Raw genomic sequence first — 12,664 nt, forward strand, 5'->3', positions numbered from 1 at the left:
AGTAGGGATGTAACTGAGGCAAAAATTTTGAAGGCTCAGGACACCCCCTGACCTGGGACAATAGGGAGAAATGCTGGACTGAGTTGCAGCACCTGGGGTCGCTGCCTCTGTGGACCTGTGAATTGGGTCGACTGAGATATGGCAACATTCCAAGATTTAAAATGTGAATGCAGTGAATCAGGCAGAGCAGTGGGTGTGCAGGAGGCTGTGCCAGCTGCCGTCTGAAAGACATATATTTCTAGCAGGCAGGGATGACACTCACTTGAGATCCTTTCCCATTTGAAAAGCATTAAAAAATCATAACCTGCAGGCCCAGAGGGTGAGCACTCTGACTTAACAACCCTTTTACTTTCTTTTGCAAAGCATTAAAGTCATTAACTTCCAGCAAGCAGGAAAAGCAGGTTCTTACTTAACTCTTATCTTCTGAAAAGCCTTAAAAATCAGCAGCTGTGAGACCCTGTCTCTCTTTGGCAGTGTTAAATCATAATGCACCATATTGTGGCTAAGTAACGGAGCCATTCTGTCAGAGTGTAATTTAAGGAAAATTGGACCTAGTGACATGTCCTCTACTCAGAAAACTGTGGTGACTCCACACTGTTGATCAGATATGATCCAAACCTTTTGGCATGAGTTTTTGCTGCCCTTTCACTATCTTCACCTAACCATGCATTTCCTGCTACCCACTGGATGAGGTTTGTACTTCATCTATGCCAGTTGACTCCCCATATTTTTCCCTCCCCTCACTGATACCTATTTGTCCTATTCATCCCTCTGTCTAAGGCTCCCCATATGGACTCTGCACCCAATACATAACATTGGTATTTTTAATAACATCCAGCATTTGTGTATCCCTTTAGGCTATCCAACCTCACTCTCCACATCTCTTTGAAGGTTCAACTTTTTGAATTTCACTCCTCTTATCTCTTTAATCACTATCCCATTGCTTAAGTATTTATGCATTGCATATTGGCTAATTGTATCCAACTTTGCATTTACACTTAGGAGGGTACATATGTCATGTACTCCTCCACTAGATTATCCATTCCCTAGATTTATTATTTTCTTCCCATTTATTCACCTATGTGCAGATACCCAGGTAAGTGACAGCACATCAGTTAGTCAGTCATCATCTGTTTATTGAGTATTGAATATTGATGTGCCAGACATTGTACTGTGCTAGAGGTATGCACATGGTCCGTAGACTGTAGCAGCATACAGAGAAACATCAAATGACTAAATGAATTACTATTGGTGAGCAAAGGGCCTCAAAGTAGGACAGATACTTTGGGAATACATGGGGGCCTGTTGGAAACCTTTTCCTGAAAAAGTGATGTTTAAACTATGACCAGTAGGGGTCAGTAGGAGTTAGGAGCTAGGCAAAGAGCTGGTGAGCAAAGCATCCCACCTGCCCAGGCTGTCACGTGGAGAGAGCACAAAAAGTGTGCAGGAAAAGTAGTGTGGAGTAGTGTGCAGTAAAAGATCAACTCAGCACGCCTGGATTGCCCAAACCCTGCACATTCCAAGGGTCGTTGAGACTGCCCTTGATTAGCTTCTGAGACCTCTGAACTCTTGAAATATCCTGCATGGTAAGAGTGTCTTTGTATACCTGAGACCATGAGCCAGGCCAGATCATTTCTGCTAACAATGTGATTTATGGTGAGCACCTGTTTGTATATGCCTAGGCTGCTTTGGGCCATGTTGTTTCAGTCTGACCTGTGTTGGGGCTGGAGACTGAGTTATGTGAATGCTGCATGTCTACGTGACTGACCCCCTGCTACCTCAACAAAACAAAACAAAACTAAACTAAACTAAATAAACTAAACTAAACTAAACTAAAAACAAATGCTGGACATCAAGGCTCAGGTGAACATCCTTGGTTGGCCATATTTTGTATGTGCTGTCATACATTGTTGCTGGAAGAATTAAGCACTGTCCATGTGACTTTACTAGGAAAGGACAGCTGGAGGCTTGTGCCTAGTTTCCTCTGAACTCTGCTGTATGTACCTTTCTTTCTTTCTTTCTTTTTTTTTTTTGAGACGGAGTCTCGCTCTGTCGCCCAGGCAGGAGGGCAGTAGTGCAGTGGTGTGATCTTGGCTCACTGCAACCTCCACCTCAGGGGTTCAAGAGATTCTCCTGCCTCAGCCTCCCGAGTAGCTGGGACTATAGGCAGGTGCCACCACCCTGGCTAATGTTTTTATATTTTTAGTAGAGATGGGGTTTCACCGTGTTAGCCAGGATGGTCTCAATCTCCTGACCTCGTGATCCACCTGCCTCAGCCTCCCAAAGTGCTGGGATTACAGGCGTGAGCCACTGTACCCAGCCCGTACCTTTCTTTTTTGTTTATTTTAACCCACTTCCTTTCATTGTAATATACTATAATCGAGAGTATATCAAGACAGGGTAATATTTTGAGAGGAAAGAAAAGAGTATAATAGCTTTTTTGAGTTCTGTGAGTCCTTCTAGCAAAACATCCAACCTGAGAGTGGTTCTGCAGACCACCAACACAGGCAGAGAGAAGAGAACAAAGCCTGTGGGAGAGAGGAGTATATAAGGTGAGGAAGGAGATGAAGAAAATGATTGGATTCCTTAGGTCCTTACAGGTCGTGGTCAAGAATGGCATGGTTCTGCCTGTAGGCTTGATACCAGTGTGGCTACTTTAATTCTATTCCATGGCTCTAGGCTGCACCCAGCCCCAGCTAGATCTCAGGAAGTGTACCTATGGAAAACATGCAAATCAGTGAATTTCACTGGGGTGGGGGAGCCCAAGGGCACACAAAATCTAGTGAAGAAGATAAGTGGTGTCACCTGTGGGATGGTGCATGGATTAATATTTCCCATGGGGTCCCTTTGAGTTTGGAGTAGAGTCGCTAACGCTCAATGTATATTATTAAAGAAGATTCATTGGTGTGTTTACTGTAAAAGTGAGGACTGGCCAGGTGCGGTGGCTCACGCCTGTAATCCCAGCACTTTGGGAGGCCGAGGCAGGCGGATCATGAGGTCAGGAGATCGAGATCATCCTGGCTAACATGGTGAAACCCCATCTCTACTAAAAATACAAAAAATTAGCTGGGCGTGGTGGTGGGTGCCTGTAGTCCCAGCTACTTGGGAGGCTGAGCCAGGAGAATCACTTGAACCCAGGAGGCGGATGTTGCAGTGAGCCAAGATTGTGCCACTGCACTCCAGCCTGGGCGACAGGGTGAGACTTCATCTCAAAAAAGAAAAATAAAAACAATAATAATTTAAAAAGTGAGGACTGAGCTCTGATTTTTTTTTATCTTGCCCAAATTCCTATCTAAGGGGCCTGGGGAGTCATGACCTTCAAACCACAAATTCTCATCAGATGGGTTATATTTAACCCTATATATTGTGACTTACTTTCCAGTGTGACTCTGGCATAACATGATGTGACAAAGAAGAAGGTCAAACTATTTTACCCCAAAAGCATGTTTCTTTGCTATATTTTGAAATGGTCTTGCAAAGCTGTCCTTTGTGGGGGGATGTGTGCATCTGTAAAGAATCTCTATTAACACAGCTAGATCTTTTTCTTCCAGGCCCCCCAATCCTGAAGAGATTAAGTAAGAATCTAGTACGTTTTAAAGGCCTGAATAGGAACCATTTGTCATCTATTATCTCTAAGAGCAGCCATTATAATATTTCAAAAGAACCTTAGTATCCACAATCTTTTATCTTTTCTTTTTTTTTTTTCTGAGACGGAGTCTCACCCTGTTGCCCAGGCTGCAGTGCAATGGTGCCATCTCTGTTCACTGCAACCTTCACCTCCCATGTTCAAACAATTCTCCTGCCTCAGCCTTCCGAGTAGTTGGGATAACAGGCGCATGCCACCACGCCCAGCTAATTTTTGTATTTTTAGTAGAGATGGGGTTTCGCCATGTTGGCCAGGCTGGTCTTCAACTCCTGACCTCGTGATCCGCCCACCTTGGCCTCCCAAAGTGCTGGATTATAGGCGTGAGCCACTGTGCCCGGTCCACAGTCTTTTATCTTAACCTGAACATTTCCTTTCCATTGATCCCAGGTCTTTAGACAAACTCAACCAATTGTCAATCAGAAAATGTTTAAATTTACCTGTAGCCTGGAAGCCCCCTCCCCACCTGCTTTGAGTTGTCCCACCTTTCTGAACCAAATCAATGTATTTCTTAAATGCATTTGATGATTGATGTCTTGTGCCTCCCTAAAATGTATAAAACCAAGCTGTACCCTGACCACCTTGGGCACATGTTCTCAGGATCTCCTGAGGGCTGTGTCACAGGCCATGGTCACTCATATTTGACTCAGAGTAAATCTCTTAAAATATTTTAGAGTTTGACTCTTTTTGTTGACAAAAGCTAGCAGGGAAATAATCCCAGAACTGTTTGCCATACTGAATGCCACACATTGAAAACATCACTAATTTATTTCATGATTATATATCTGTGGTGACAGAGTAAGTCAGTGGAAAAATAGGGTGAAAGAGTTGTCAAAGCAATTTAAGCAATTTATTAGCACAAGAAACTCTGTTATCAAGGTTGCAAATAAGTCATCAATTTCAGGCATGGACATGCACCAAAGTGTTTCTTAAATTTCTGCTTGCTTGGACAAGCTGACTTCTCAAGAGCATGCCTCGAATCCATAATAGCCAGAGAAAAATTTTAAAGTAATGGAAAAAGTGCTTACGTAATTTATTTCTAAGTCAACAGGGGATTATATTTTTGATGGTGTTGGAGGCTTGAGGCAGAAGCCTGTTAGAGATGATGACTGTGCTGGCAGCCTGCACGCTCCCAAGTCAGAGTTATGCCACTGAACATTGAGCAGCAGTGCTGGGGAAGCTGTGTGATTGGAGAGCTCCACCGATGGCCCTGTGAGTCCAGATGACTCCATTCTGGGGAATACGAGATGCTGTTATATATTTTCTAATTACAACAAAGTCTATTCTCTCTCCTCCCAAGAGTGAAGGCAACCGGCGGTTTACAGCTAGACAGCCCAAAGTTTGAATCCTGCTCAACTCGGTGACTGTGGGCAGATCACCTAGCTCTCTGGGTCAGTTTATCCATCTGTGCACTGGTTATTGTAATGCTTTGTTCACAGGGTATTTTCTGTTTTGTTTTGTTTTTTCTTTTCTTTTTTTTTTGAGGATGGAATGAGATAACGTCTGTAAAGCATTTGGCACAGTGCCTGGCACGCATTAAGGGCTCAAGCAACAAGAAAACAGAAAGGGTATTAGGGTTTTCAGTAAATCATCAGACATAAAAAGACATTTTTGAGGGCTTGATACCAGGCACACAGGCCTTAAGACTGTCATGCCAGATAAGAATATCTGTTTGCTTTGAATTAGATAATAGTGGATGTGAGAGAACCACCCTGACAAATCAGTGTCAATATTTTGCTCTTAAATACTCGGGCCACATTTTTAATTTATTTTTATTTTTTATCATCCAGCCCAAAATGTCACTGGGCCACATTTTAAGGAGAAGAACATAATTCAGGTGCTATTGACGTGAGTGTCAGATGCAGCGTTGTTCTTTGGCTTCCTAAGAGAATAAAAAGGGTGGTCACTGGAAGCCATGTTGATGAGACGGCCCATGAGGCCAAGCTCTAATCATGAAGGCAGATGCCTTTGTGGGCTGAAGCCAGGAAAAGTCTTGGCAAGTGGGATGCCTGGCCAAAGAAACATGAGCTCTGAAGTTACAACTTGAGTTTGTATCTCAGCTCCATCAACAGTGTGTGGCTTTGGGCATGTTATTTATCTCTCTACATCTCAGTACCTTCATCTATAAAAAGGGGGAAATACATGACTTGCAGAGTTGTAAGGATAAAATAATATAACACAATGTATGTAAAACACCTGCTACATAGTAAGCACTTTGTAAATGATGGCAATTATGATCCTATAAGTAAGAAAAGTACGGTCATGACAAAATGTAAAATGCATTTGTGGTAATTGACATTGTTTTGTGACAAAGCAATCCTCTGACACCAAATTCTCAGAAAGAATGGCAGGATACAGACAGCAGAACATTTGATTTGAAGCTTGGCACACGGATGCAGTTCATTCTGGGAAATGGTTTATGGTTTAGATCAAATCTCTGCTCCAGGTAACGTGCTCACCATTGCCCTGGGAAGACTAGGTCTTGGGGATAATGGGGGGCAGGTGGGACCTCCTCAGCCAAGATGATGATGAGCAGTGATGAGCCTCCTGTGGACAGGAGCCCCACGTGTTATGAATGGGTCAGGATGTAAGGGTGATGACCAAGTATGGCTCCAAGGGAGGTGTGTGCCAGCCTCAGTGTATGCAGTGTGTGGCCTATTTCCCCACTCCAGTCCTCTCTGCAGCAGGACACCTATGTTGGGATACATGGCTTATGAGGCAGTCATGGAATCCAGAACCCAGAGAGCAAAAGGGCCCCAGTCAGGGAAGGATGAGGAGGAATCTTCTCAGAGAAGGTGCTTGTTAAGGTTAAGGTTTAAGGCTGGTGCTCCTTCTGACTTGCTTCCAGTTGTTTCTGCAACTGGATAATTTTCTGAAAGGGGAACCCAAGAGGTGACTACCGCAGAGCCCCAATGATATGAAGGAATGTTTTCCAGATAGAGAAGCCTCCGTTCACCAGAGAACTCTGATCACGTGCCAGAGAATAAACATGAATTAAACGTAAAAAAAATGGGGGTGGGAGGAGATGTTACTGCAGCTGTGCCCATCAGCAGCTCATTGAGAATCGAAGTCTCCTGAATATGGAAAGTTAGCGGTGTCTATCACTGTCTTGGGAAACCAGCCAGGAAAAAGGCTGACGGACCAGGGATGGCTACCAGACATTGCTTGAAAAGGTAAGAGGTTTGAGTTGGTCCTTTCTGTCCCATTAAGATGTGTGCATCCACAGGAGACATTACCAAGTATGTTCCCACCACCACTCCCAGAGGAAATGAAAGCCAATGACTGCATCCAGTGCTTGTTGGTCTCATGCAGTTCTCAGTTGAGGCTGATTTTGCTCCCCCAGGGAACATTTGGCAATGTCTAGAGACATTTTTGTTGTCACAACTGGGGGGAGGAGGGGTATCCTACTGGCATCTAGGGAATAGAGGCCGGGCAAGCTGCTAAAGATCCAACAATGCACAGACAGCCCCAACAACAAAGAATCACCCACTTTCAAATGTCAATAGTTGAGATATCCTGGTTTGAGGAGAATGTTCTTTTTAGATGGTGGCACGGATCATCTATCTCAGCGTAGAAAGGGAAGGGACATGGCTCGTCTGTTACCCCTTATTGGTAGCCATAGACATAAGAGGGCTTGGTGAGAAGACAAAAACAATTGGGAGTGGAAATGAGCCCAAAAGAAGCCACAGGCTAACCCACCAGGTAGATGGAAGGATAAGGGCAGAGTTTTTCATTTCAAGCCAACTCTTATTATTTAAAAAGCAGTTTCCTTAAGCACTTAATTATATGTGTATTTCCCTAAGGAACTCTTGAGGCAGAGGAGACTTGCTTAAATTATGGGGATGGAGGCAGTACACAGGGCTTTAAATGGGGTTAGAAAAATTTTGTTTCCCTTGCAGGAGCCTTGGGAGGAAGGGAAGGGCATATTCCTCTTCCACAGTGCAGAGATGTGGGGAGGATGGAGTGACACAGGAACAGAGGCAGAAAGGGCAAGGATTGGTTGTATGGCCTAGTAGGTGAGGATCAGAGTGGAGACACGAACTTGGGGAAGCTTCATGCCTCATACCTCTCTCTCTCTCTCCATCCTGGTAAGCCCTCAGACTTGAGGGGAGAGGTTCAGGAAGTGGCCCATTCACACCCTTCATGCCCTACTCCCTTCACAGGGAAATACACACACACCCCTTTGGAAGATGTTCTGGTTTGCATCAGAAACAGAATGGGGCCATACTGTTGGGGGAGGGGTGGATGGGGGAGAGCAGGGTAGACAGAACTTTTGGTGACAGGAAGGTAAGGGTTTCAGTGCATCCTCTATTTGCATTCTCATTCCTCTGTTGCAGCTGGAATGTCTGGAATGTGTGGGTTTCTTCTCTTTGGGAGACATCCTCACCTGAGTAGGCTAGGTGGAGACTCAGCTTGAAGGAACTGATCACTCAGATTTGACAAATAAAGTTAAACTGGGGAGAGGGCATCTTATGGCCTTAGATTGGCAAGACTTCAGCTGATATCTCTTGTTTAAGGTTGAGTTGGACAGGGATGAACTGGGTGGTTAGTGGTGGAAGGGGGAAAGCAGCAGAAAGGAGGACCAGTTGGCTAGGCCTGTCTCTGGTCTACAATACAAAAGATGAGATCTACAGGGGAGCCCTTGACTCCCCACTCTTCTATGTCTCCACTGGAACTGGAATGCATGTCTACAATAGCATCCATTGTCTGTGGTGGACTCTATCTGTGCCCATCTTCTCCAGCAGGCTGAGCTCCTGAGAGCAGGAATTATGTCTCATTCCACTGTGTGGCCTCCAGATCTAACAGAACTCATACAGGTACGTACAGGAACTCACACATTTTATGGTGAATTTCTATCTTATTCAGCCTGCTATTGCAGAAAAGACCACAGGCAGACCTACAGTAAAGAATCCATTGGGCGGATATATGCCATTCTTCCCATTTCTCATAAGTCAAAAGTGTAGTGGTGCTGGCAAAACAGGGCCCAACAAGGGGGCAGAATGGGGTCCAATAGGGGATAACTGGAGATAACATCTGAGAAACATGGCCAAGATTTAGAGCCCTGGAACTCTTCATTTAATTGTTAAATATCTGCTCTGCGTAACTGCCTAGATTGGCTCTGTTCTCACGTCCTTTGGCCTGAGGTTGTGGGGCAGCAGAATGAGCCAGAGAGCCAAGATGAGCTGAGCAGCACCTGAGGCTGGTAAGAGGTGACCAGCCCTGTGGAGGTGGAGATGGTGGTTATCTGTGAGTGCGACATCCAGGCTGTCTCTACCCCCAGATAAACAAGGGTGACACGTGTGCAGCAGGTGGGCCTACACGGAGGGGCCTCCTGGCCTGTGAGCATCAGAGACCTGGGAATGCCAGGAGGCCAGGCTACTCCGGACCTGAATCCTTTTCATTGACTAGCTCCCCCAGAAAACACATCAAATATTGTCAGGGAACAGATACATAGCATTTCAGCATCTTCAAGGGATTGAAGACGTGTGTTGCTGTTCTGGCCCATCCTTCCACTTTCTAGAAGTGTTGAAGATGGGCCTCTCTGAGCTTTGCCCACCTCATTCAAAGAACAGAGATGGCCCATCTGTCTTTCCTGTATCACAGGGCTACAGTGAGGCTGAAGTAAGTTAATGTGTGGGAATGCTTTATAAAGTACCATGCAACGTGCCCTGGTTCGTAAAACTCATTTATTCAACAAAGCAGTACAAGCCTCCCCTTCAATCAGGACCTGCCTGCAGGGGTGGGCTACTTCAGTGTCTTCAGCCAATGGGAGCTAGAGGGTTTAATACTTTAGTCCACTTCCCTTCATCTCTGGCCCCATCCACAACATGGGGAAGGGGAGTGAGGGCCTGGTAGAAGGGTACTAAGGCCCCTTATTTCGTTCGCTGGTAGAACTGGAAGACTGCTTTCTCCTGCTCATAGGTCTCGATGGAGCCGGGTCGTAGTCGTCGGATTTCAGCAATGGCATCTCCTGCAGCCAAGCCCCGCTCCTTCACCAGGTAACAGGCCAGCATGGTGCCAGTGCGGCCAAAGCCCAGAGCACAGTGCACTCCCACAGCCTACGAAGAGGGGGCTCGATGGGTGCCACTCAACTCCCCCACCCACAACTGTTTCCTGCCCCTCACTTGGTTCTCCCCACAGCTCCTTCTTCGGTGCCAGGTCCAGGGCTCTGCAGCAAAGTCAGGGAGGGCTGTCCCTGCACTAGGTGGCTAGGAGGCCTCTGCACTGGCTGGTTCAAGAGCTGTCCACCTCTACACAGCCCTCCACCTGTGGTGTTCAATACAGAAGACAGTAGCCACGGCTACTGTGGCTACTGTGTACTTGAAATGTGGCTAGTCCAAATTGAGATGTAGTGTGAAAAACGCAACAGGGTATGAAGAGGTAGTAGAAAAAAGAATGAAAATATCTCATTAAGATCACCAAAGTTAATTTTATCTGCTTCCCTGCTTTTTAAGAATGCCGTTGCTAGAAAAATTAACATTACATGGAGCCACTTAGGTTCCATTATATTTGGACAGCTTTACTCTAGAAAATGGTAAACAGCCTCCACCTGACTTCAACCCCCACCTCTCCCAGGTGTCTGTCCACACCCTTCTCCTTCACAACTCACAGTATTAGCTGGTTTACACTGCCTCTCCTCAAGCCCAGTTCGCACTGCTTCGCTCTCTCTTTAGTTCCTTCCGTTTAGTGCTTCCCTCCCCCGCACTGGCTTCCCATTCTCCCGGCCCTACTGTCTGCCTCCCCAAGCCCAGTTAAGTTATCCCAGGCCCGGTCTCCCCAGCTCCGCCCGTGTCCCCCGCTGACCTTCCAGGCCCCTCCCTCCCTGCGCTGACCCCGCCCGCTGACCTCTCCCCGTGCGTTGGCCTCGTCCACGATCTGCACGAAGCGGTCGATCTGGTCGGGGGCCGGCGGGCAGAAGTCGGGGATGCGCAGGCGGTGCAGGGTGAGGCCGGGGCAGCTGTCGCTGTGAGGGGGCCCGCGCTCCGTCAGGGACACCAAGTGCCGCACGCCCAGGTCCAACAGGAACTGGTAGTGGGCGGGGAGCCGCGGCAGCGCCAGCCCCGCCAGCCGGCCCGGAAGCACCCAGGAGAAGTTGGGGGGCTGCACGCCCATCGCTGGGAGAGGGCACAGGACAGCGGGTCATGGGGGCCGAGGCTGGCCAGCCCCGCTCCGCCCATGCGTCCCCTCGCCCGCTCCGGGCCAAGTAACTCACCACCTACCTGGCCTCGGCGCCTCCCGGGCCACGTGGTCTGCGGGGTGCCGCCCTCGGGGACGCTCTGCCCAGCCGCCGGGATTGGCCCAGAGCCTGGGGCGGGGCTGGAACGCGGAACCCAATTCCGCGACCGAGGGAAGCGCCGCGATCCCGCCCCGTCCGAGCAGGTCACGCGGTGATTGGCTGGATCATCATAATGGGCGGGGGGTTACTTCCGCGGGGTTCAACCCACTCAGCTAAGAAGGAAGACCTGGAGCGAGTTAGGAATTGTTTGCTGCGGATGGAACAACCCGGGGTCGGGCTCTGCTGCACCCTGGCGGCATGTTGCAGTCATTGCGTCACTGGCGCCTGCCCCTGCCTCCTCGCGGGCCGGCCTAGTTCTACCTGCTTCACGCTGGATGCCCTGGGGTTTAAGAGATGACAAATCGGCTTTCTCCCAGGACGAGGAGTCTCCTCTCTAATGACTGACTGGTCGTTATCAGCGACTTTTTGAACTGTTCCAGTAAGAGGGAATTACTGCTGCAAGGAGGCTATTCTCATTTTTTCATTGCTGGAACTATTAAAAACTTACCCAGGGTAATAATTATAGTAATAATAATAACCAGCACCAACTTCTCCTGTCAATCCAGTTGCTCCTCAGGACTTATTGAGCATTTATTATGTGCTAGATAGTCTTCTAAGCACTTAACACATACTGACTCATTTAATTGCCACAGTACTCTTATAAGATAGGTGATCTAATGAATCCCATTTTATGGATGAAAAAACAGAGGCACTGGAGAGGTTAATAAACTTGACCAAAGGATGATGACTAGTGCCTCCAAAATCTTTAATAATATCGCCATTTCCTAAAGTTAAATGGAACATTGTTTTCTCTTCACATAACCCCCTCATGTCCCCAAATATCTGGGTTAAACGCTTGTAGGTTTTCTTAATTTTTATTAGTATCTCATATTTCTTCATTTTTCAAGGTTTCCTAGTTCTCTGGGTCACTGTCCCCTGGGCAGGCTAGAGTTGATTAGTGTTGTTCTTACTAGGTGGGGGCCCCTAGATCTGAACACCGTTTCCACTGTCATCTGACCAGTCCATATCCTCATTTGAATAATGTGCTTCTAGCAATGCAGACTAACTGTAATTATGAAAATAGTTAACCCTTATTGAATTTGTTTATGTACCAGGCCCTGTGCCAAGCGCTTTCTGGAAGAACCACATGTGAAAGGTATTTTTATATCTTTTTTTGTACATGAATCATTGGAAGCTTAAAGAAGTTGGTTAACTTGGCCAAGGACACAGTGATCCAAGCCCAGGGCACTTGGCCATGAGGATGTATTATATTTCCTTCCCTTTGCACCTACCTATGACACACGTCTGACCATTTAAGCCTTTGGCTTCAGCAAGATGGAAAGCAATTTGTCTTCTCCTAAAGATCAAAGCCTGCTCTGACCCTGTGGGAAATACACTTACCATTTACCCAGACACTTACTTTCCCCAGGTTCCAGGAGCTGCCAAATCTCCCCTTTTTCTCCTTCCAGACAATCACAGCCCTAGTTAAGCCCTTCCTGTTTGCACTCTCATTTCCTACATAAATTCCTATCAATGTTACCAGCCCTCCCCAGTGTATTCCTTTCTCTCTTTCCTAGCCATGGCCTCTCAGCCACCAGTCACCTCTTCCCCCCACCCCCTGACCTCCCGCTTCTCTTCTCAATTCAACTGCTCTTCAGGATTTCTGGTTGCACTACCTCTGGAGACAAGACTCTAGCATTTGTTCTTGTAAGTTAATCTTTTCTTAGTCCCTTTGCCTTGTTCTC

At 46.9% G+C, this 12,664-nt stretch overlaps 1 protein-coding gene across 2 annotated transcripts; it reads right to left on the reverse strand.

Annotated features, from left to right (window-relative positions):
- Window positions 1–9,311: 9,311 nt before the first annotated feature.
- Window positions 9,312–11,005, reverse strand: DUSP23 (dual specificity phosphatase 23). Of its 2 annotated transcripts, none has more exons than XM_004027070.5 (3): window positions 10,864–11,005; window positions 10,490–10,758; window positions 9,312–9,702 (listed from the first exon to the last, which is right to left on the reverse strand). In XM_004027070.5, the coding sequence occupies exons 2-3, from the start codon at window positions 10,754–10,756 to the stop codon at window positions 9,517–9,519; spliced, it is 453 nt and encodes a 150-aa protein (XP_004027119.5). In that variant the 5' UTR covers window positions 10,757–10,758; window positions 10,864–11,005; the 3' UTR covers window positions 9,312–9,516. The 2 variants fall into 2 exon arrangements, with proteins under 2 accessions (XP_004027119.5, XP_018880700.4); XM_019025155.4 differs by having other exon boundaries at window positions 10,857–10,924.
- Between the last annotated feature and the right edge of the window lie 1,659 nt (window positions 11,006–12,664).

The sequence above is a fragment of the Gorilla gorilla genome, chromosome 1 (assembly GCF_029281585.2).
Source record: "Gorilla gorilla gorilla isolate KB3781 chromosome 1, NHGRI_mGorGor1-v2.1_pri, whole genome shotgun sequence".
Classification (NCBI taxonomy): domain Eukaryota; kingdom Metazoa; phylum Chordata; class Mammalia; order Primates; family Hominidae; genus Gorilla; species Gorilla gorilla.

Bases quoted from the DNA above. Each gene is read 5' to 3' on its own strand.
- DUSP23 (XM_004027070.5), bottom strand. From the start codon at position 10,756: ATGGGCGTGCAGCCCCCCAACTTCTCCTGGGTGCTTCCGGGCCGGCTG. The intron at 9,703-10,489 runs GTCAGCGGGCGG...CCCTCTTCGTAG, and splicing joins AGGCCAACGCACGGGGAGAG to GCTGTGGGAGTGCACTGTGC.